At 39.8% G+C, this 20,585-nt stretch overlaps 1 protein-coding gene across 1 annotated transcript in view; it reads right to left on the bottom strand.

The window, feature by feature from the left end:
- Window positions 1-718: 718 nt before the first annotated feature.
- The window catches only part of PELI1 (pellino E3 ubiquitin protein ligase 1), an 80,793-nt gene continuing 60,926 nt past the window's right edge, over window positions 719-20,585 (bottom strand). Inside the window, exons 2-7 of the mRNA XM_070956542.1 lie at window positions 18,955-19,096; window positions 17,725-17,854; window positions 10,927-11,028; window positions 3,985-4,182; window positions 3,679-3,867; window positions 719-2,222 (exon numbers count right to left, since the gene is read on the bottom strand). Of these exons, the coding sequence (XP_070812643.1) occupies window positions 1,656-2,222; window positions 3,679-3,867; window positions 3,985-4,182; window positions 10,927-11,028; window positions 17,725-17,854; window positions 18,955-19,025 (1,257 nt within the window). The 5' untranslated portion in view covers window positions 19,026-19,096 and the 3' untranslated portion in view covers window positions 719-1,655. The remainder of the gene's footprint in view (window positions 2,223-3,678; window positions 3,868-3,984; window positions 4,183-10,926; window positions 11,029-17,724; window positions 17,855-18,954; window positions 19,097-20,585) is intronic.

Below are 20,585 nucleotides of genomic sequence, written 5' to 3'. Positions count from 1 at the left end.
GGTTGCAGGAGGCCTGCAGGTTGGACTTGCCTGTATAACCTGTGAAGGAAAATGTCATAAACTGAATGCATCTTCTTTTATAAAATTTCACTTCCTCACCTGGAGTCAGACCTACTGAACAGAATACAACTTGCTTCTGAATCAGCTTGGATACAATTGTGCTAACCTTGCTTTGCCAATGTGTTTGACAGTAAGAGTCCATCAGTTGTTAAACTGGATACAGATGGTCAGAAGTGTCTCTGGAGGGTCCCAAAGAACTTTGTTACCTGTACACTTAAATTTTTCTCAACCTGTTTTCAGCAAGATTGCATGGGGGGATAGGAGGGGAATCAGCAATGAGGACCTATCTCTGTATTTCACTGTTACATTTGGAAGAAAATGAAGGCTGTTATCCCAGTGTCTATTTTTTTGTTCTATGAATAATGCTAGAAAAGTCTTTCAGAGCTGCCAATATATATAAAAACATAAAATTCATTAATGTTTTCAATGAAAACATGTATTTTTGTCTGTTAAGTCTACCCTAATCTGTACTTACCTTTATATCAATTTATATTTTATTATCATTCTAATCCCAAGACTTTAGGAAGTTTGCAATATATCATCAGAACATATTACATTGGTCAGCTACCTATACAGTATAATGTACAGAAGCTGATTATATATATATCCCTTTTCCTAATATTGAAGGGGAAAAAAAACCAACCTCAGATGCCTTGGTTATTTTTTTTTATTATTTAAATAAACATAAACCCTTCTGAGTTGGAAAAAAGGCAAAACAAAAACTAAAAGCAAAACAAACACAGAATATTTAACACAGAGGAAGAAAATAACTTCATTGAGGGTAAATTGCATATTCCAAGTATCAGGTAAATGTTATGTGACCAGGTATTACATTTCCATCAGACAGAAAAAAAGAAACACCAAAGTGTTTATCTGTATTATCTGATGAATAATTAAGGATTTTTAAAAAGCATATAAAAGCAATATGCTTTGATTGGGTTCTATAACTTCCTGCTTAGCCATCAACTCAATAGTGTTCTAGACTTTTACAAAATAAAGCTCCTTTACCATTTCCCCTTCTAACTTTTCTCATCAAGAACTAATCTACACATCCCATCAATGGATGTAACAACACTACCCTGCTACTCTATCCAAATCATCTAGGATAATTACTCATAGTAAAGATAAATAGAAAAAGGAGTTAATATACAGATTGCTCTATTTTACATGTTTGCATCCAAGCTGTAAACATATGTCCTTCTGATCTGATCACTTTTACCCTCAGATATGTACTTACAAAAAAAGAGATATCTTTTAGATATTAAAGGCATATTATTCAAAACATTACAATGAAGGCAAATAATTTTATCAATTCCATCTCGAAAAAAGGAAAAAAAGATGAGCCTGGAACTACCTTCCATCTATCCTACTTACCCATCACCAGTCTTTTCTACATAGCAACTTCTTTCATTATCTACAGAGGAACTTAAACCACTGAAATAATGATAATAATATTAATAAAAGTATTCTTCATCTCAAAGTAAACTGTCAAAGCCCAGAGAAGAAATATAGTTGATTTTAAGACAACAGTTCATTTGAAATCAGAATTCCTTAGCTTATGCATTTAGATGCAGTCCTTGAATAACACGTGTACATTAATCAAGAGGTCCTTGGAAAATAAGCCTTATGTAGCCTTGTTCACCAGAAAGCTGATGTGCACAGAATGGACATGCTGCATGAAAAGTGTGGGTACCATGAGGAAGAGGGATTTGAGACCAGTAGGCTGTTGTCTTTTCTGAGCACACATGTCCACATGGGCTGAATGCATGAGTTGGAGGCCCTGCATCCACATAAAATCCAGCTTCACATCCAAGCCATAGAGGCACATATGGACCAACAGACCGGCACATTGGACATTCCCGATCCTTGCCATCTCTTTCTTCTTTATTCCCCCAGTTATGGTATCCATGCACATGGCCACAGTTCAGATAAACCCAGGGTTGTTTTTCATCGACAACATCTTTCCTCTTCATGCTGGGAAAGGCTAATGTGTTAAAGCCCACAGGGCACTGAGGCCGGGCTGCATTGATTTCCTGCCTGAGAGCTTCCAGGTGCTTCACTGTTGGAGTGCGTGAAAGTCCTTCTGCTGTACGCCACAAAAGTGTGGCTCCACAGAGATCAATCAGTGACCCATCCTGGAGTTGGTTGGTTTCATTTTCAACCTGGAAGATTAATACAGAATTCATGAAATATGCAGAGTTCTAAATCAAATTAATCTTATTTCAAAAATCCAGTTATTTTGTTCTTATATGCCTTTTACCTAAGAAATGAATAGTGGATGTTTAAGTATCATGTCTAATATTAATGGTTTCTAATAGGAGAAACCAGGTAATGGCACTGAAACCAGTGAAATAACTAGAAATTTCCCTGCAGAGATCTGTACTTAAGAGAGTAAGGGAATAATTGCAGGAGTGACCCTCCATGAATGAAATTAATAAGCTTCATTTCATAGTAGTGAATTCTCCAACTATCAGTTTAGTTCTCAATGGGTTCCTTACCCCATTCCTTATTTGTCAGAATTCTACAGTAGTAGGTGATTACATTTATCAATATAACATTGATAAATAAGTAGTTCCTCTTTAGGCATGAAAAGTGGAACCTTGTGATTGCTGGCTTGAACAGACAAAATGGGACATCTGTCAGCAATCCAGCTTTTCATACTCAAGTCATCATTCTCCCAGGGCTCCACATCACTGTTAAAATGAGACCACATGGCCTGTCAAGACAGAATAGTGCCAATTAATACAAGGCTCTGGTTCAATGCATGCAAAGCCAGTCTGCCATAGGGAGCATCACAAGGAGCAGTAGAAACTCCCGTGACCAATAATCTAGTTTGAGATGATGGCACTGCTTAAAACTTGAGGTTGTGGTAAAACAAAAGCATGCTAAAAGATGAAATAAAATTCTAAATTATGCTTCTTGATTCAGGCAGCCTTCCAGTACACAAGGAAGAAACGAGAAGGGGAAGAGAAGCCACAAAGAGCCAAAGGTGCAATTCTAATCCCCCAATGCATTTCTTACCAACCCCCACCCTTACCCAAACTTTGCCTGGAATCCTGACACTCCATGCAAGACAGCAACACCCTTCTTGTAACTGTGCTCCTGGGATCTTGGAAGGGAGTGGGTCAGCAAAAGGTAAGGGCTTCTGGAGATTCTCTGCAAGTAAGCATTCCACTGTCTTCATTGATCATTCTTTTCCCTGGAGACACCACTTTCCTTCATCACCATTTTTCTGGATGCACCTATGCCCTTTACTTCCTTGCCACCACCAAAACCAGTGGGAAAGCCTGCTACAGCTAGCCCCTGCACAGCCCAAGGAAGGCATTTCTCCACACAACCAGCAAGAACACAATGCATCTCCGATATGTGCAAATCTCACTGAGCCAACAGGGAAAAGGCAAAACAACCCTTCCCAACCTAGCTAACCACTCCCTTCAGTGTAGCTTGCAACTCCTACACTGAACCAAGGCTTCTCATCACATCTGGAACCAAGTACTTAAAATAATCCAGCTTTGTGTGGTCAGGTTGAAAAAGCCTCCCCTGGTACACCAATTTGCTCACAATCTCCCAGGGAGTCACCAAGGCCTGCTTGAGAACCTCTGTCCTCCTCACACTTACCATTTTGCCCCTCTGCTGAGCAGATCTTGTTTCGCGAAGACTGAACACATTCCCACATACAGATATCTCTCTCCACACCCCTGGCTTTGAGTCTTCAGTGAACCCATTCCGTGGATGCATTACAAGGACTCCGTTTGTGGTTAATCCATCCATTTGTCCATCAGGTGTTTTCCACTTGGCAGCTTTTTCCTACAGGGAGATAACAAATGACTAAAAATCATTTTGTAGTTATTAATATTTGAAGTTTGGAAAGCAAACCGAAATGTTACATTTGCCTTGAGCAATAGAGGAAGACAAGCTCCTTACCCCTAAGAAGATATTTTTGGAGGAGTCAAAGCCGGCAGCATATATTCTTGCTGTGAAAGGTGGATTTCGTTCACATATTATCCTGCAGGCAAACCTTGAGATGGTGCTTTGGACAGACTGAGTCTCTGAATTGCTCTGGCTTCCAGGAACAGTATCTGTCACTACAAAATCTATAGGACTTTCTGTTGATCTCCCAATCTAGCAAAAATAAAATGAATTTAGATTTGGTTATTAAAGTAATTATAAAATATTTGTATCAAGCCAAAATGTAATCTTTGATTTATACACATATATTGCAAACATTCAATGTTCTGAAAACTACCCATCTGTTATTTCAGCAATAAGAACCAGTTAAAAGAATGCAGAATTTTATTTTTTCATCCAGTATTCATTGGAGACTTCTTGCTTGCCTCTGAGTAAAAAAGTAAATTTGATAGGACTTTTCTTTTGCAGCAAGACTGGGCAAGATGATTGTGTTCATAAAATATCTCATCATTTTTGCATTTGTTTATAGATTTTATATACATCTCCATTCCTAAAAGGACTCTAGATAGAATTTATAGAGACGTTTGCTCTTTGTCTGAAAACTTTTAAGAATTTTGTTACTTTTTAAAATATCTTAATGTGATCCAAGACTAAGCCACAATATTTAATTTCAATTGCAAACCTCAATTTTCAATATATGATGGATAAAATAAATGAACATGGTGCCCTCCAGATGTGTTGAACTACAATTTCAGCCTGCATAGGCTGAAGATCATCATGGGTGACGATTGTGTGGGTTGTACTCTAACACAATGGCATCAAGCTCAAATATAAATAGGGGCCATTAAATCCCATTACATAAGGATCCCTGCAGACCATATGCTGACTTAGAAAATCTCACACATTCACACATATAGTTAATATGTAAAAAGGAAATAATACAAGTTTGCTGTTTTTTTAACATGTGTGTATCTCCACCGCCCAACTCTGAGCTTCCTCCAAGCTTCCTATTGCCAAACTATAACAAAAACCATCTCCATACTTCTACTTATCCCTCTAATTTCTGATATGCTGTGCATGGAAAATAATGCTTTTTTGCAACTTTTCTCAAACTAAGTACAAATTTGTGCACCATAATATGAGAATGTTATTAATTACATATATAATTACATACATAACCACATATATAATTAAGCAAATACATGCAAAAGTGATATATTAAGATATTTATGTATTTCTTAAAGTATAGAAACTAGAAGTAGCATGTCACATAGACACTTGGAAGGTGTGTCTTCAAGTAATTTTGGACTCCTGGCAACTGTTCTCTCCACTTTTCTTGGCAGCACTTTTCAGAAATGACTTGGCAGGTTTTGTTTTTCCTCTACTGGTAAGAGAATTGATTGCCCCAAGGTCACCCAGCTGGCTTTGTGCCCAAGGCAGGACTAAATTCACCATCTTCTGGTTTCTAGTCTGACACCTTAACCACTACGCTAACTGGCTCCACACATACATCTTTAAAGATTATACTATAAACTCACTAGTCACTTTATAGCTGCAATCAGTATTTTGTAAACATTTAAATTTCTTTCTTCCCTTGAATGTGGCATCATAAAACAAGAAAAAATTAGAAAAAAAGAAAGCAAGGCATTACATAAAAAGCGTTTAGATCACTCCCCCTCTTTCATTTCCCTCGTTCTTCTCTTCATGTATTCTGAAATTATATAAACTTTAATTATTATCTTTTTTATAAAGTGGATAACAATTGTGGTCATACACAGACTGAAGCTCACTAGATACTAATTAAGCCTTTATTGGAAGCTGGAGAAAAATAAAATTCAATCTGTTTTGGAGGCAGTAGGGAAAATCTTATTTTTTTTCTGGACAGGACAGAGGACGGAAATGAATTCAACCGGGTTTATTATTTATTTGTTTTCTATAGATGCCTATCTCACAGATTGCAGACTTGGGAAGTTTGCAATCAAGTAGATAATAACAAACATAAGGTAAAACAAAAATAAAAAACATAGTAGCCAAGCTTTATAAATAACCATCAGCAAATCCAAGAGGCCAAGTTTTTAGGGCCTTATGAAAGGATGGGAGGGTCAGGGCTAACCTAATCTCAGGTTTCTGGTGTCACCGCAAAAAAAGCCCTCCTCCTGGGCCATGTCAGCTGACACTCTTGCCCCTCTTGTTGGACCAGTGGGATGGGTAGAAACAACCTGAGAGAGAGAGACTGTCCAGTAAGTAACCTGGTCCCATAAAGGTTGAACACCTTGAATTGCACTCAGAAGGACACTTTACCTGTTTTGGAAGGATGTGATTTGTTTTGTTTTACAAGAAGGCGGGAAATGATATGTCTGCAGAAAAATAAGTTCAGAGAGCATCAAGGACCCCACAGAATTCAACCTGTTTTGGAGAGGCAGGTCCAGAGCAGGTGAGGACTTCCTGCCTGCTGTCCTGGGGGAACAAGCACAAGCTCACAGCCTAGTTTAAGTCAGTAGCACTGCTGCAGCGAAACTGAGAGGGAACTCTGATCCCATGGAGCTCTGGGTCATCTGTGCTATGGCAGCAGTAAGCAATCCTCACTACTCCAGCTAAGCTGAGCCAACAAACTTGTACAGAACTCTAAGTAAACTTTATAAAAAAGCTTTATGGTGGTTGGTGACTAAATTTATTATTATTTAGTTTTAAAATGTAGTATTAACTATGCTTTGTTTTTGTTTTTTTTTGCAAGTAGAAGGGAAATGTTTGTTAAATACTCTACTCAGAAGAGTTGTGAACTACATGTGGCCTTTGAATCTGTGTTTGTCAAATTCAGTATATTTGGAATTTAAAATTAAAATTACCTAGTAGCACCACTATTCTTTGGATAGTATATAGACAGAACATATGTAGACTATATAATGCAAGGTAAATGCAGCCTTTCTGACTGAAAATAATAGCCCAACAAAAACTTATTTTTTTTGGCTAAACTCAGAAAAACTCTGTGTGATAAGGGAACTGGCACTTTTCACACCAATACCAAATCATTGCCTTCAAAGAGACATCACAAGAATGAAGCAAAGCAGAACTTATTTCAGTGCAGCTGATTCAGTTCTTGTGTGTTACAAAGTTATTTGTGTCCTTATTCCATTCTTAGTGTTGTTGCCAATACAGGTAGTCCTCAACTTACAATCACAATTGAGCCCAAAATTTCTGTTGTTAAATGAAACATCAAAGTGACCATTTTATGACCTTTCTTGCCACAGTTGTTAAGTGAATAACTGCAATTGATAAGTTAGTAACCCAGTTGTTAAGTGAAATCTGGCTTCCCCATTGACTTTGCTTGTCCAAATGTTGCAAAAGGTGATCACATGACCTTGGGATACAGCAATGGTATGAACCACTTGCCAAGCATCTGAATTTGGAAAGGCTGTAACTGAAAAAAGTCATGTCACTTATTTCAGTGCCGTAACTTTGAATGGACACTAAATGAACTGTTGTAAGTCGAGGACTATCTGTAAGTTGTCTTAAGTAGTCTAACTTAATTACTTAATAACTTGAAAGGAACAGGGGAACTTTTTTATAATTCACAATTATAGCTATACTCTTTGTAAACTGTTGCTTTTCATTTTCACAATCACCAAGAAGTTGGAAATATTCAAATGAACTATTTAGCTATTAGAACCAAAACTTTCTAAGAATTGCTTTTACAATTCTCACTGGAATTGCAGCATCTTTCTCTTCATTTCCATTCCAAAGCATTTAAGATGGTACTTATACCTGCCCTATTAAAAAGCATTAAAAGACTCAAGAGCTTGATCTGGTTTGGAAGAATCAAGACCAAAATGTTTCATTTGTACACTTCTCTCACATGCCTCTTCGAAGATGAAGTTTTGGTTAAGTTCTCTGCTATAAAATTCAGCTCATATTTGCATAACCTCAGCAATGCACTCAAAAAGATCCAAAGGGGGGATTTATTTTTAATAAATATATTGCTTTGGGTCAGTGGTGGGTTGCTCCTGGTTCGCACCGGTTCGGTAGAACCGGTAGTAAAAATTTGTAGTAGTTCGGAGAACTGGTAATAACATTGGCTGGCCACGCCCCCGAACCAGTCCCGGCCCAGTCGCCACTCGCTTACCCCGCCCACCTCATCAGAGGCTTTTTAAAAAAAACTTTTAAAAGCATTTTTTCTACAACCTCTTCGGCCGAAAAAAATGCTTTTAAAAGTAAAAAAAAAAAAGCCTCTGATGATCGTGCGGCTCAGCTGGAATCTTAAGGTTAAGGTTAATCTTAAGGTTAACCTCTTAAGGTTGTAGAAAAAGTGCTTTTAAAAGTAAAAAAAAAAAAAAAAGTTGGCCACGCCCACCCAGTCACATTACCCCCACCAAGCCACGCCCACAAAATAAGCCAGGCCCACAGAACCGGTAGTAAAAAAATTTAGAACCCACCCCTGCTTTGGGTTATGTTACATGACTTTCTTATATTGTTCAAGTTCCTTACACTTAAGAAATGACTATGCTAAGTAAAGTAAAGCTACTAAGTAAAGGCCTCTTTTTGATATGCAAGGGTTTTTTTAAAAAAAATCATGGGAATACATGAATATTTTGAAGGGTGAAGTGACTGATTTCAGGAAAATGTTTACCAGTTTATACTTTACATTGTTGGCACACCTTTTCGGCACCAAATGCTGAAATAGGAGCACGTGTGTGCGCGCCCCCGTGCCAGAAACCACAAGAGCAGCCACCCAGCGTACGGATCTTCTGCTTTCTGGCACGCATGCATGCATGAAGATCAGCTGGCCAATACGCATGCAAAAACTGCAAGAGTGTCAATGAAGTGCCCCCTCAGCCTGCCACCGAGAACAAACCAATGCAGCCCCCCACTCCCGCCATTTCTGCCAAGGGAGTGCAACCGCTTCCCAGCTGACACGCCTCTTACCCCAGCACCAGATGTTCCTCCCGCATGGACTCAGCTCCTGCCCTTCGCCCTGCGGCTGCCACTGCTGCTTTTCTGGGGCACCTGAGCTGGCCAGGCACTCCGGACCAAGGATGCCGTGCAAGAAGCCCCCTTGGGCAGGGAGGGAGGGAAGCCCCGGCCCACCCATGCTGGCCGACAGCTCTGCTCCCCTAGGAAGTGACCACCGGGATCCCCTCTCCGCATCTTGGGCACACAAGCCATCGCCTATTGCTCTTCTGGGTTCCAGTGCACTGGTCAGCTGGTCTTGACGTGCGCAGGAGTGCCAGAAACAGGAAGAGCAGCTGCCCAGCATGCATGCACGAGCTGGGAAGATGATCTTCCGGTTTCTGCACATGCATGCACACCAGCCAGCTGGTCTTCGCACGCGCATGCATGCCAGAAACCAGAAAACCAATTGGCACCAGCCGGATGCTCTTCCGGTTTCCGGCAGTCCTGCGCATGTGAAAACCAGCTGGCTGGCACGCCGGAAGAGCAATGGGCTCGCGTTCCTGGAGAGATGGCTCTGCATGCCACTTCCGGCACGTGTGCCATAGGTTTGCCATCATGGGTATATTCTCTTAAGTTTCAAATGCAGCAGTATTCTTCAAAACTAAAACACTGACCACAAGAAAATGTGTTTATAACATTAAATAGTTAGATGGAGTTAGTAAGTAGCTAATTCGTAAATAACTTATCCTTATATTGAGGGCCTTTACAGCTGACAAAATTAGCAACATCTGCAGATTCTTGGCAGGATAGTACAATCTAAGGTGACTATAGTTTTGGGTTTTTTTGCTTTAATTTATATGCCGCCCTTCTCCGGAGACTCAGGGCGGCTTACAATGCGTTAAGCAATAGCCTTCATACTTTTGTATATTTATACAAAGTCAGCTTATTGCCCCCACAATCTGGGTCCTCATTTTACCTACCTTTGAAAGGATGGAAGGCTGAGTCAATCTTGAGCCTGGTGAGATTTGAACTTGCAGTAATTGCAAGCAGCAGATCTTAATTACAGTGGTTTAGTCCACTGTACTACGGGCTCTTGTTAGTTTACTATAGTTTACTAAAACACAGCTATTTTTCTGGAAACTGATTTTAAAAGACTGTTTGCTTAAATGTAAATTGCAACATGTGGGAAAGTATTACACACACACCACACACACACACACACACACACACACACACACACACGAAACAGAATTCCCAGAAAGCATGTAACAAAGAATCCAAAAGAAATAATATGCATGAGGAGTGTATTATGTGAATATATTATGTGAAAAATATTAATCAAATTTTGATCAAATGTTTTATCCAACTAGAACAAAATTGGAGTCTTATCATTTAAAATCTAGTATTTTTTTTAAATAGACAACCAATATATATCTAGGCAACAAGTTGCTACTTGTTGCAGGGTTAAAGTTTACTGTGAATTGAGTATCTTAACAGCAGACATAGACTGTAGACAAACAAGTTCAAAACAGAGTTCTCAGAAAATGTTTACTAGATGCATGTTTGTAATAAAAATTAACAGGAAGCACTTCCTTCCTGTTTCTACTAGCCATCCCTAACCTTAAATTCCCAGATCTTTTTACTCTAGTTCAGGAAATAGAATTGTGGAAGTTTTACCACTGCTCACACGCATTGCTCCCTGCCTCTGTTTCAATGTCAGAGCTCTGGATCTCTGTTATTGGCCGCAGAGGACTTTCCAGAAGGCCTCTGATCACAAAATGGGAGCCAGGGGCGACGTGCATGAGCGGTGGCAAGTGGCCACAGAAGAAATGGGCCAGCAATGGGCTCTTTCTGGTTGGGGCTGTTGGTGCCACTGCGATGAGGTGAGTCAGGTGAGTAGACATCCCCCCAAAATAAGACCTGGTATCTTTTTTGGTGGCAAAAAATATATAAGAGCAAGTCTTATTTTTAGGGAAACACAGTCTTAATACATCATTTATACAATTTCATCCATATTATTCATCATTAATTCATGCAATTCGCAACATATGAATACTTTACATATAATACCTGAAACATATCAGTGTTGCTGTCATGGGTATACTCAACCACCACTGTTTGCACTCGAGACAGGGTATAAGAAATGCTGTGCTGGTCCTTGTTGCTTATTGCCTAGTAAAAAAGGAAAAGAGGGGCTATTTCAGCAATATAAAACCATAAAATATATTGATTAGTAAAACATTACACCAGAGTTCAATCCTATTAGGTGAAATAATTCATGATTCAATATGGAAAATTTAGTCCCATCTGATCTACTTTCCCTAGTTAAGTAAAAAGAACATGTTATTTTAGTCAATAAAATAAAATAATTACTATAAAAATCCTATGATATATATCCCCAACTGTGATATTTAAGAACATGCACAATCAGGGAGTTGTGGCAGTTTCTTGGAAGAAAACTTTTAAAGAGCATCTTCATAGCTAACTTTCAGCTTTTTGTGGCTGTTCCTTTGTAATGCAACAAAATCAGTAATTCTTTGCATGACTCTCTCCCCCACTTTTCCATCATAAAGGCAGCAGTTCTTCTGAGCAATTCTGCTAACTAAGCATGTTATGGTTGTTACTAATGCCATCTAACCTAAATATGTTGGTCCCTCCCCATTCTCATGCTGTGAACCAGTCACTCACAAATTGATGCCCTGCAATATGACTAACATCACTCTCACTCCCGCCATGTGGCCACTAGCTGTGACATTATTCATTACAAAGGAGACTTAAGTAATATATTTTACCTACTCATTTCCTCCCTTACTCTATTCCCTGTGCCTTTGTGAAATTGAAACTTTAGAAGATATCTTTCCAAGTTGTAGATTTTACAAGAAATTCCAACCCTTAATAGAAAGACACCTGGCTCTTCAGAGCCATGGCATTTACAATTTTTCCTAAATGATAAGTGTCCTGAAACAATGCCAATAGCTATATTTTTCACTGTGTTCAGACCCAACAACTGAAGTAACTGACTTAATGTTATTTTGTTGTATTCTCAGATTGTATATGGTTCTCTTCACTTTTATTTTCTGGTCTTGGACTATAAATTCACTCATTTATTCCTTACTGTGCATATTGTATTGCTTGATCTTGTTGAATCAGTGTATCTGAGTAACTTGTTTTTATGGTAAATAGGAACACTACACCTATTTCAGGCCAAGAACATAGATAAGACTCAAATGCCTGATGTGTTACAGAAATCATCTGAGATTTTCCAGGGAATTTAATGCATGATTACATTGATTTGATGCCACTTTATTAGATATGTTCTATTTGTAACTATGTATGAGAAGGAAACAACATATAAATGACAAAGGCTCATACAATGGCTGGGAAGGTCATAGTTCTTTAGTTTAGGTTGCTTGCATGCTTTACATCTATCCCATGATTGGCATGCTATAGGATTTCAAATAGACAGGTTTGCTATCTATCCAAATTGCTACTAGTTTTTTATTCCCATCCACTTCTGGCAAGTCAAGCACATATTGGTTATTTTGAAGTTCATAGTATTGACAGCCCAAAGCACACTGAGTTCAGACTTTTGTATTATAAGCCTTCATTTTGCTGATTTTGAATCACTATGGTATTCTGAGAAGCCCATCCTAATCCATACGTCACACCAAAGCTGTGGTTTAAACTTAGCGTAATATGCAAACCATTCAAGGAAGGTTCATATTTGCAAATCACAGAGGAATTTACAATGGGTGCAATTCTCATGTATCGAATTCCTTATACAGTTCAAACAACCTATATATACAGTACTAGTTGATACTTTTGAGCCTTGGTGGCACAGTAGTTAGAGTGCAGTACTGCAGGCTACTTCTGCTGATTGCTGGCTGCCTGCAATTTGGCAGATCAAATCCCACCAGGCTCAAGGTTGACTCAGCCTACCATCCTTCCAAGGTGGGTAAAATGAGGACCGAAAATTGTTGACGGCAATATGCTGACTCTATAAAACTGCTTAGAGAGGGCTGTAAAACACTGTGAAGCAGTATATAAGTGTAAGTGCTATTGCTATTGCTAGTTTATGTCAATAGCTGGAAGGCACCAGATTGAGGAAAACCAATCAAGGGTATCAGGATTCAGACTCTAAGTAAAACAGTCCTTTTAGTAGGATATTGAAATAAATTACAATGAACATATTTTATTTAACAATGGAGGAAATGCTATGGCCATACCATTTCCAAATACAACTCTGTGACATAAACAAAGAGGAAAAAAATCACAAACATGTTGCATACAATTTACATGTACTCTTGTGCTTTGAGTCCAGTTCTTTCAGAAGCTGCTCTAAAGACCCTTCATTATTTCCCAGTCCAGAGCCATATACAAAGCTTGCATTTGAAATTAGTATTCCTGGCCTCCTGTTGAGCTTACTGAAACTCTGAACTTACCGATGCTAATTATGTGCAGGTGTGTCGCTTCAAAACAATGAACTGTAGAGAAACTTCTTTTTAATGCATGACTGATGTATTCAAGAAAACAGTCCCAACTGGTCCCATTTAATCTTTCACAACAGAACATATGTTGCTATGAGATAAGCCTATTAGTCATGGCTACTGTTAGCCATATGTTGGCCTAGACACACTGAATGATTAAGATCCTCAGGGCATTCAAATGTCACAAAAATGAGGCACAAAAAGATGAGGCCCTTAACATGACGGGTCAACATTGCCTCCATCCCTTCCCCTCAGTACACTAGGGTAAAGAGAAGGTTTTAAAGTTAAATAGCTTTTTAAAAATGTGGTGATCGATACATTAATTAGACAAAAAAGGTGCTATTATAAAAGAAAGACAATGGAAATCCCTCAAAGCGGGGAAAGAGCTACTATAGCAGATTTAGCTATCTGACAGCTAAAAGCTGTACGACTTGGGCTATGAGAGATATTGTGATTCATCTATAGCTGGCCAGATGCCACCACAGATTCATCTATGAATAGTGGTCACTGCCACTATGAGCTCAAGTTTATAGTCTGAAAGATTCAGTATGAAGATGGGGTCTTTTGCCAGTAAAGGCTTCTCCTTCAGCAAATGGCACTGAGCTTTTCTTTGAAGAGTTGCTCCATCCAAAATGTCTTCTCCTCTTACCACTAATACTGTACTCATATTGTATACCATATATTAGTATCCATGCCTCTTTTATGATTATAGGAAGGCATAAACGCTTAGGATAAATAAATAAACAAATCTTAAGATAAGGGAATAAAGTTATATAGGAAATACAAAACAAATCTTTACTTAGTTTAAGCGTCACTATCCAAAATAATAATCTCATTTTAGCAACCAAAGCTAATAAAAATTAGCTCTTTTTTTTTTTTTTTTGCTTTAATTTATATGCTGCCCTTCTCCGGAGACTCAGGGCGGCTTACAATGCATTAAGCAATAGCCTTCATACTTTTGTATATTTATACAAAGTCAGCTTATTGCCCCCACAATCTGGGTCCTCATTTTACCTACCTCGAAAGGATGGAAGGCTGAGTCAACCTTGAGCCTGGTGAGATTTGAACTTGCAGTAATTGCAAGCAGCTGTTGTTAATAACAGTGCTTTAGTCCACTGTACTACAGGCTCTTCCAGTATATGCTTCTATATGCTAAGATTACTTCTGAATACAAAGGGCTGCGGGGAGGGGGGGACATGACAAGGCTCGGACATGTTTCAGGCCCAGCTCTGGGAGGGAGGCACAAGAGAAAGCATCTGGTCTGGGCACACAGTGCCCCAGCGTGCACTCTCCCCCACGAGTTGCTCGCCCGCAACCCTGTCGCAGGTTGGATGCGGGACCTGAGGTGGAGGGGAGAGTGAGTGGGCAGCAGCCAAGAGCTGGGCCCGAAAGGAGGCCAAGCTTTGCCATTTGCCCCCGAGGCAGTCCTTCGGCAGGAGGAAGCCTGGGGAGGAAGCTGTTTTCCCCCCGACAGCTGAAAAAACCTAGGCAAAAAGCCAGCCCTCACCGGTGCTCAGCATCTCCGACAGTAGACTTGCAAAGGGCAATTTGGCTCTGCCTGCATCAAGCTAGACTGGGGGGCGGGAGAGTGTGAGCGAGCACCGAGGAGACCATGGGTGGAGGGAAGCCAGGCAAAGGGGTGAGTGAGGGGCATCTGGAGCATGCCATAGCACATACATTTTCCCTCAGCCCCCTTCTTTCGGAGGGCTTTGATTGGCTCCCCTCTGGCTTCTCCGCCTCTCCTCTCACCCCATTAGCCAGCCAGCCAGTGAGAGGTGAGTGGGTGGGCTTTACTGTTTTCCAGGTATTTCCCACCCAAATGACATGCCACATTTGCAATGGGCACTTTCAAGCCACTGGTTTTTGTGGGGCAGAGAGTCTCCCCCTTGTTACGCAGGCAGAGATGCGCTTCCCATTTCCCGTAGGGAAAATAATTTTTTTTTAAAACCCCCATGGCTCGGGCTGGGCTGCCAAGCTGGTGGCAGAACTTCCATGCCCACGCCACCCATAAGTGCATATCCTCTGGCAGTGGATGGTGTGTACAAAATGAGAGGCTTTGCAGCCCCTGGGCAGGAGAGCTGCATCTCTCATTAGTGCCAGAGAGGCTGAGAAAGCGTTGCATGTCTGCCAAAAAGTCTTTCTGACAGCCTCACCTGTAGCAGAGATAAGAATATCAACTGTCTCTAGCCCCTAATTCTCCTTAAGCATTGCCAAATGAGGAACAGTACTGGCAGACTTTCTAAGCCTAAAGCAGGGAGGGAGGGTGGTAGAAAGATATCCGATCCATCCTCTGTGAGTGTGAGTATGAGAGAGAGATGTGGATTCTTAGGGGTTTTGGAGAAGTGTCAAGAGAAATGCTAAAAGGGCAATCAGTTTGGGATTAAATTCCAAATGAAATTGGGTCTTCAGGGTAAGGAGACATAAAGAACTTTCAGCTGCAGGTTTCTAAAAATCTTATTAAAATGAATGTCTAAAGGCAGCTCTTTAACTCATTAGTCCAGAGGGAGCAAAAGAGATAGAGTATCAATGAGGGTCTTAGCTATTTAGCTTAGGCATAACAAAATAACAGAGTTGAAAGGGACTTTGGAGGTCTTCTAGTCCAACGCCCTGCTCAGGCAGGAAAACTAAGGATGCCAAAATCTGAGGAGGGCCTGGGAAAGGTGTCAGAATAACACTTAGAAGGGACCTGGGGGTCCCTATACCATTTCAGAGAAATGGCTGTCTAGTCTTAAAAACCTTGAGTGATCGAGCACCCAGAACTTCTGGAGACAAGCAGTTCCACTGATTAATTGTTCTCACTTGTCAGGAAGTTTCTCCTTAATTTTAGGTTGCTTCTTTCTTTGTTCAGTTTCCATCCATTGTTTCTTGTTTTGCCTTCTGCTGCTTTGGAAAATACATCTCCCCCACTTCTTTATGGCAGCCCCTCAAAAGCCTGTTTTGTGACCTGCCTATCACACTCTTGGGCAAAGCACGTGAGCCATTTCCTCCTTTCATGAAAGTACATCTATAGTATGCAGATGCAGGTAATAAAGTCAAAAAAAGGTGAACAACATTCTTACAGAATTATAGATATGTTGAGGCCAGGTGTGACAAGGAGGGGCTGGGAGGGGAGGGGCTGGACGAGGTGCCCCTTGATATGAATGATGGCGAGTTGGCCATGCCCACCCAGTCACATGACCACCCAGCCACGCCTACCCAGCCAGTCATTAGGGCATAGAACCTGTTGTCAAATTATTTGAATCCCATCATTGAGTACTGCACTCTAACCACTGCACTACTATGGCTCATTAATGTATGCTTTATTACAAGAAGCTATCTTAATAAACCATGGCTTAACCATGGCTTAACCTGTTTAACCACTGCTTTTGTGGTTGAACAGTATGATAAACCACACTCAACAAAAGTTAAATTGTTCCTCATGAAGAAAAGGAAACAAAGAGAATTAGGCATAATTTAATCACAATAAACAGAAAGGTGCAGTGAAATTCAAATGCAATATATACTCGCTCAACAGTTAAAAATGGGCTTATTTGCTATCAGCATTCCAGAAGTTCACGGTTTGCCTATCAACCCCAGCATCAGAAAGGATTGAGAGAACTGTTTAAGACAGTATTTCTTAACCTTAGCAACTTTAAGAGGTGTGGATTTCTGGGAGACATCTTAAAGTTGCTAAGGTAGAGAAACACTGAGTTAAGATCAGTGGTGGGTTTCAAAAAAAATTACTACCAGTTCTATGGGTGTGGCTTGGTGGATGTGGCATGGCTTGGTGGGCATGGCAGGGGAAGGATACTGTAAAATATCCACTCCCACCCCACTCCAGGGGAAGGATAATGTAAAATCTCCATTCCCATTCCACTCCAGGGGAAGGTTACTGCAAAATCCCCATTTCCTCCCAATAAACTGGGAATTGGGAGGCAGAGAATAAATGGGGGCGGGGCCAGTCAGAATTTTTACTACTGGTTCTCCAAACTACTCAAAATTTCTGCTACCGGTTCTCCAGAACTGGTCAGAACCTGCTGAAACCCACCTCTGGTTAAGATGACTGTGAGGCACTAGATAACCTAGTTCTGGTCTCTACAATTTTCCAAAGAGTACTCTTTTCCTAAGAGTAAACTCTGCTTGTTCTATAATATGAGGCAAAATAAGCAATTAAACATGAATTTCTATTAACTCACTGCACCTACCAAGTATATATCAATTTATCCATCATCATCTGACCAAACAACCATCTACTGTCAGCTTCAACATAATGCCTGCCTGATGCCAACTTAAAAAAACACATATAATTTCACACACACACAATTTCATTGATAGAAATTGCTGTTAATTTAGTGTGGTAGATCAAGAAATATAAGTCTGCTACCTCATTAATCAAGCTTACCTTGGCTGCCTGAGGTGTACAGGCAATATGCACTGTACTAGGTTTCACCCCATTTGCTTTAGGTCTTTTAAATAAAGCAAACCTACTTTTTCTTCTTCCTCTATCTCCATTTGGCAGGGAGCCATTATATCTGTGGAAAACAATGCAGGAAGAATTGAAGAGATGGGAGGATTATTAGGTGATAAAGGCTCTGAATTAATTTGTACATTTCCATAATGTTGCAGAACTAAATATTTTAGAAATAACTTTCTAAATATTTAATATATTATTGCAGTACACACTATACTTTTTAATGCCCATAAAAGAACACAAAGATTGTAAGAACACGTATTTCTAAAGAAAAAAATCAGGCAAACAACAAGCTACAGAATGTCAGAGGTTACTTCAGATGCATTTAAGAGCCAAGTAGGAAAATGATACAGCACTTTGTATTGCAGAATTGCAACTATATATTTTTTCCTATTTAGCAACCAAATTATAAAATATTTGCTAAAAACTTTGTCAGAAATAGATTGTTTTTGATGGTTCACATCCAGTGATGTTACTGTAAAAAACCCTGGACCAATCAAAACTTTTATACTTTACATGAGTATTTTGTTAAATCTATTAAAATATAAAGTTTTATGCATTCCTAAGACTTATCACAAACAGGTTCAGGTATATGAATGCAGAAATCAGATATTTGCCTAATGTAATAGGAATGCCATACCATTTTCAATTAGTTTTCATTCATTATATATCTGGTATAATTTGTAGCATGGAGAAAATTAAGCCACTGTTTTATTTTAACTTTATTTTAAGAATAAACCATCTCCTGTGCTGACAAGTAGTTTAGCTACAATCTATTGTAATACTAATATACAAATGCTATGAATGCCATTCTAAAGTTAAGCCTTAAGGATCTCATGGGAGAAAAAAACCTGCACTCAAATTTTTCTTAGTGAAATTTGATGAAGTTTAGAAATGTTTGGCTGCATCATATCCAACTCAAAAGACTAGGTGGATATGATCTAACCTTGATGCCATTGATGCTAATGTTGGAACATTTCAGACTGATGCTAATGTCAGTCTGAAATCAGGATGCTAAAACAAGCTGCACTGCAAGGAACTGCCATGTTTCAGAGAATCACATTGCAAAGCAACAAGGAAAACTAGAAAAAAACACTTTGGTTTGCAGGATTAACTAAAACTGCTCTTTTAGAAGTTCCGATGTCAGTGCCAGATACTTACCCCAACACAATCAGTTCACCATACTTCACTGGTGCTTTTGATGGATGATTTTCTTGATCAGGCGAAAACATGAGCCTAGTTAGATCCTTTTTCTCAAATTCCACTTCTCTAATCAAGAATCTTGGCACACTTTTGTCATTTCCTAAACAAAAAGAAAGAAATATGATGGAGAATGTTACATCTTAGAATCTGGTATTACGCGAACAAAATCCACAAGCTAATATGACCAATACAAATTTCAGCAGAGATTCCTAAAGTATTTTGTTATCACTTGCTAGATACAGAGATCACACTATATAGCTATATAAAGCTGAAATGACAACCCTTCTTAATTTGCTTCAAGTGGCAGGGGATGGTTTGAATTAGTACACTGGGAGTCTATTCATTCAGCAACTTTCAAAGTTATGATGGTGCTGAGTGAAAGGATGTACAAATAAGAGTGACAATCGATGGGAAAGATAGGAAGTGGTTATGCCCAATGGGAAATACCTGCGGGTTGGCTCAGGGAGCCACATGTAAGAGAAGCTGGCCAATCCTGGCACTTTCCCATTGGGTGAAACCACTTCCTGCATTGCCTCTTTGCAAAGAGCCCCTGAACTAAGCTGGCTGGCCTTGTGGTGCAAAAAAAAAAAGAGGGGTAGAAACCTGCTTTTGGTTTTTTCCCCCATTTTCTCAGTGTAAAATCAGCCCCATATGGCCTAGGAGTGTAGTGCAAAGAGGCACTTTGCCACACTCCAGCCTCTTTAAGATGCTTCCCTCCCTCTCTTTTTTTTGCCTTGAAAAGCCAGTTGCATATAGTCCAGCAGTCAGGCTGAGCATGCCTTGCCAGGAAGAAAATAGCAGCAAAGGTTAGCTGGAGCAGCAGAGAGCAGGATGACAGGGCCCAAAAGGGCAGAGGGGGAAGAGGTTAGGTAGGTGTCAAACTGTGGGGCTGTGAAGGACCATATCTGGAATGGCTTGGATTTGGATGGCTATTTGGCTAATGATTGGTAAAATTTGCTCTGGGAATTGCGAGGATTGCAGTCACTAAGTGATATGATGACACAATGCCTTGCTTTGTGACTGCTTAGCCACCAAAATTCTGATCTCAACTGTGGTTGTAAGTGGAGAACCGCCTGTATTTCAATGAATAAGTTTAAAAAACCCCCCGGAAAATATGCCAATTTAAAAGCAAAAACAGTTTTTACTTCTTCTCAAATACTACAACATAGTTTTTCTTTTGTATTTACTGTCTACCAGCATTAACTCGACTGTGCAGGATAGAACATATAATAAACAAGCATTAATTCAGTATGCATTTTTCTGCTCTCATGTATTTAGAAGTAGTTCTTTAAATCACAACATTAAGTTTGAAGGGGCGTTGGTCCTACCTGATATGCTCCTTCTCGTTGAGTGGAGACAGCAGCCAGTGTGGGTACTACTCATCCAATCAGATTGAAGGACTGAGTCAGCCAACAACTTTAAGTCCCGCCTCTGTTGCCGGGCAGACCCAGCTTTGGCGAAGACTCGTAAGACTGACTCGGCGTGTGGGCACAGAAGGCAGTATCTGCCACCAGGTAAGTAAAGAGAAGAGTAAAACAGACAGAGAAAATACAGCCGGAGAAGGGGGGGTCTGGCTGCTGTCTCCACTC

This window comes from Pituophis catenifer, unplaced genomic scaffold (assembly GCF_029215685.1).
Source record: "Pituophis catenifer annectens isolate HBS135680 unplaced genomic scaffold, rPitCat1.0.hap2 SCAF_1, whole genome shotgun sequence".
In the NCBI taxonomy this organism is placed as follows: Eukaryota; Metazoa; Chordata; class Lepidosauria; order Squamata; family Colubridae; genus Pituophis; species Pituophis catenifer.
The sequence above is the reverse complement of the archived record's forward strand: the minus strand, read 5'-3'. Positions and strand labels throughout refer to the sequence as shown.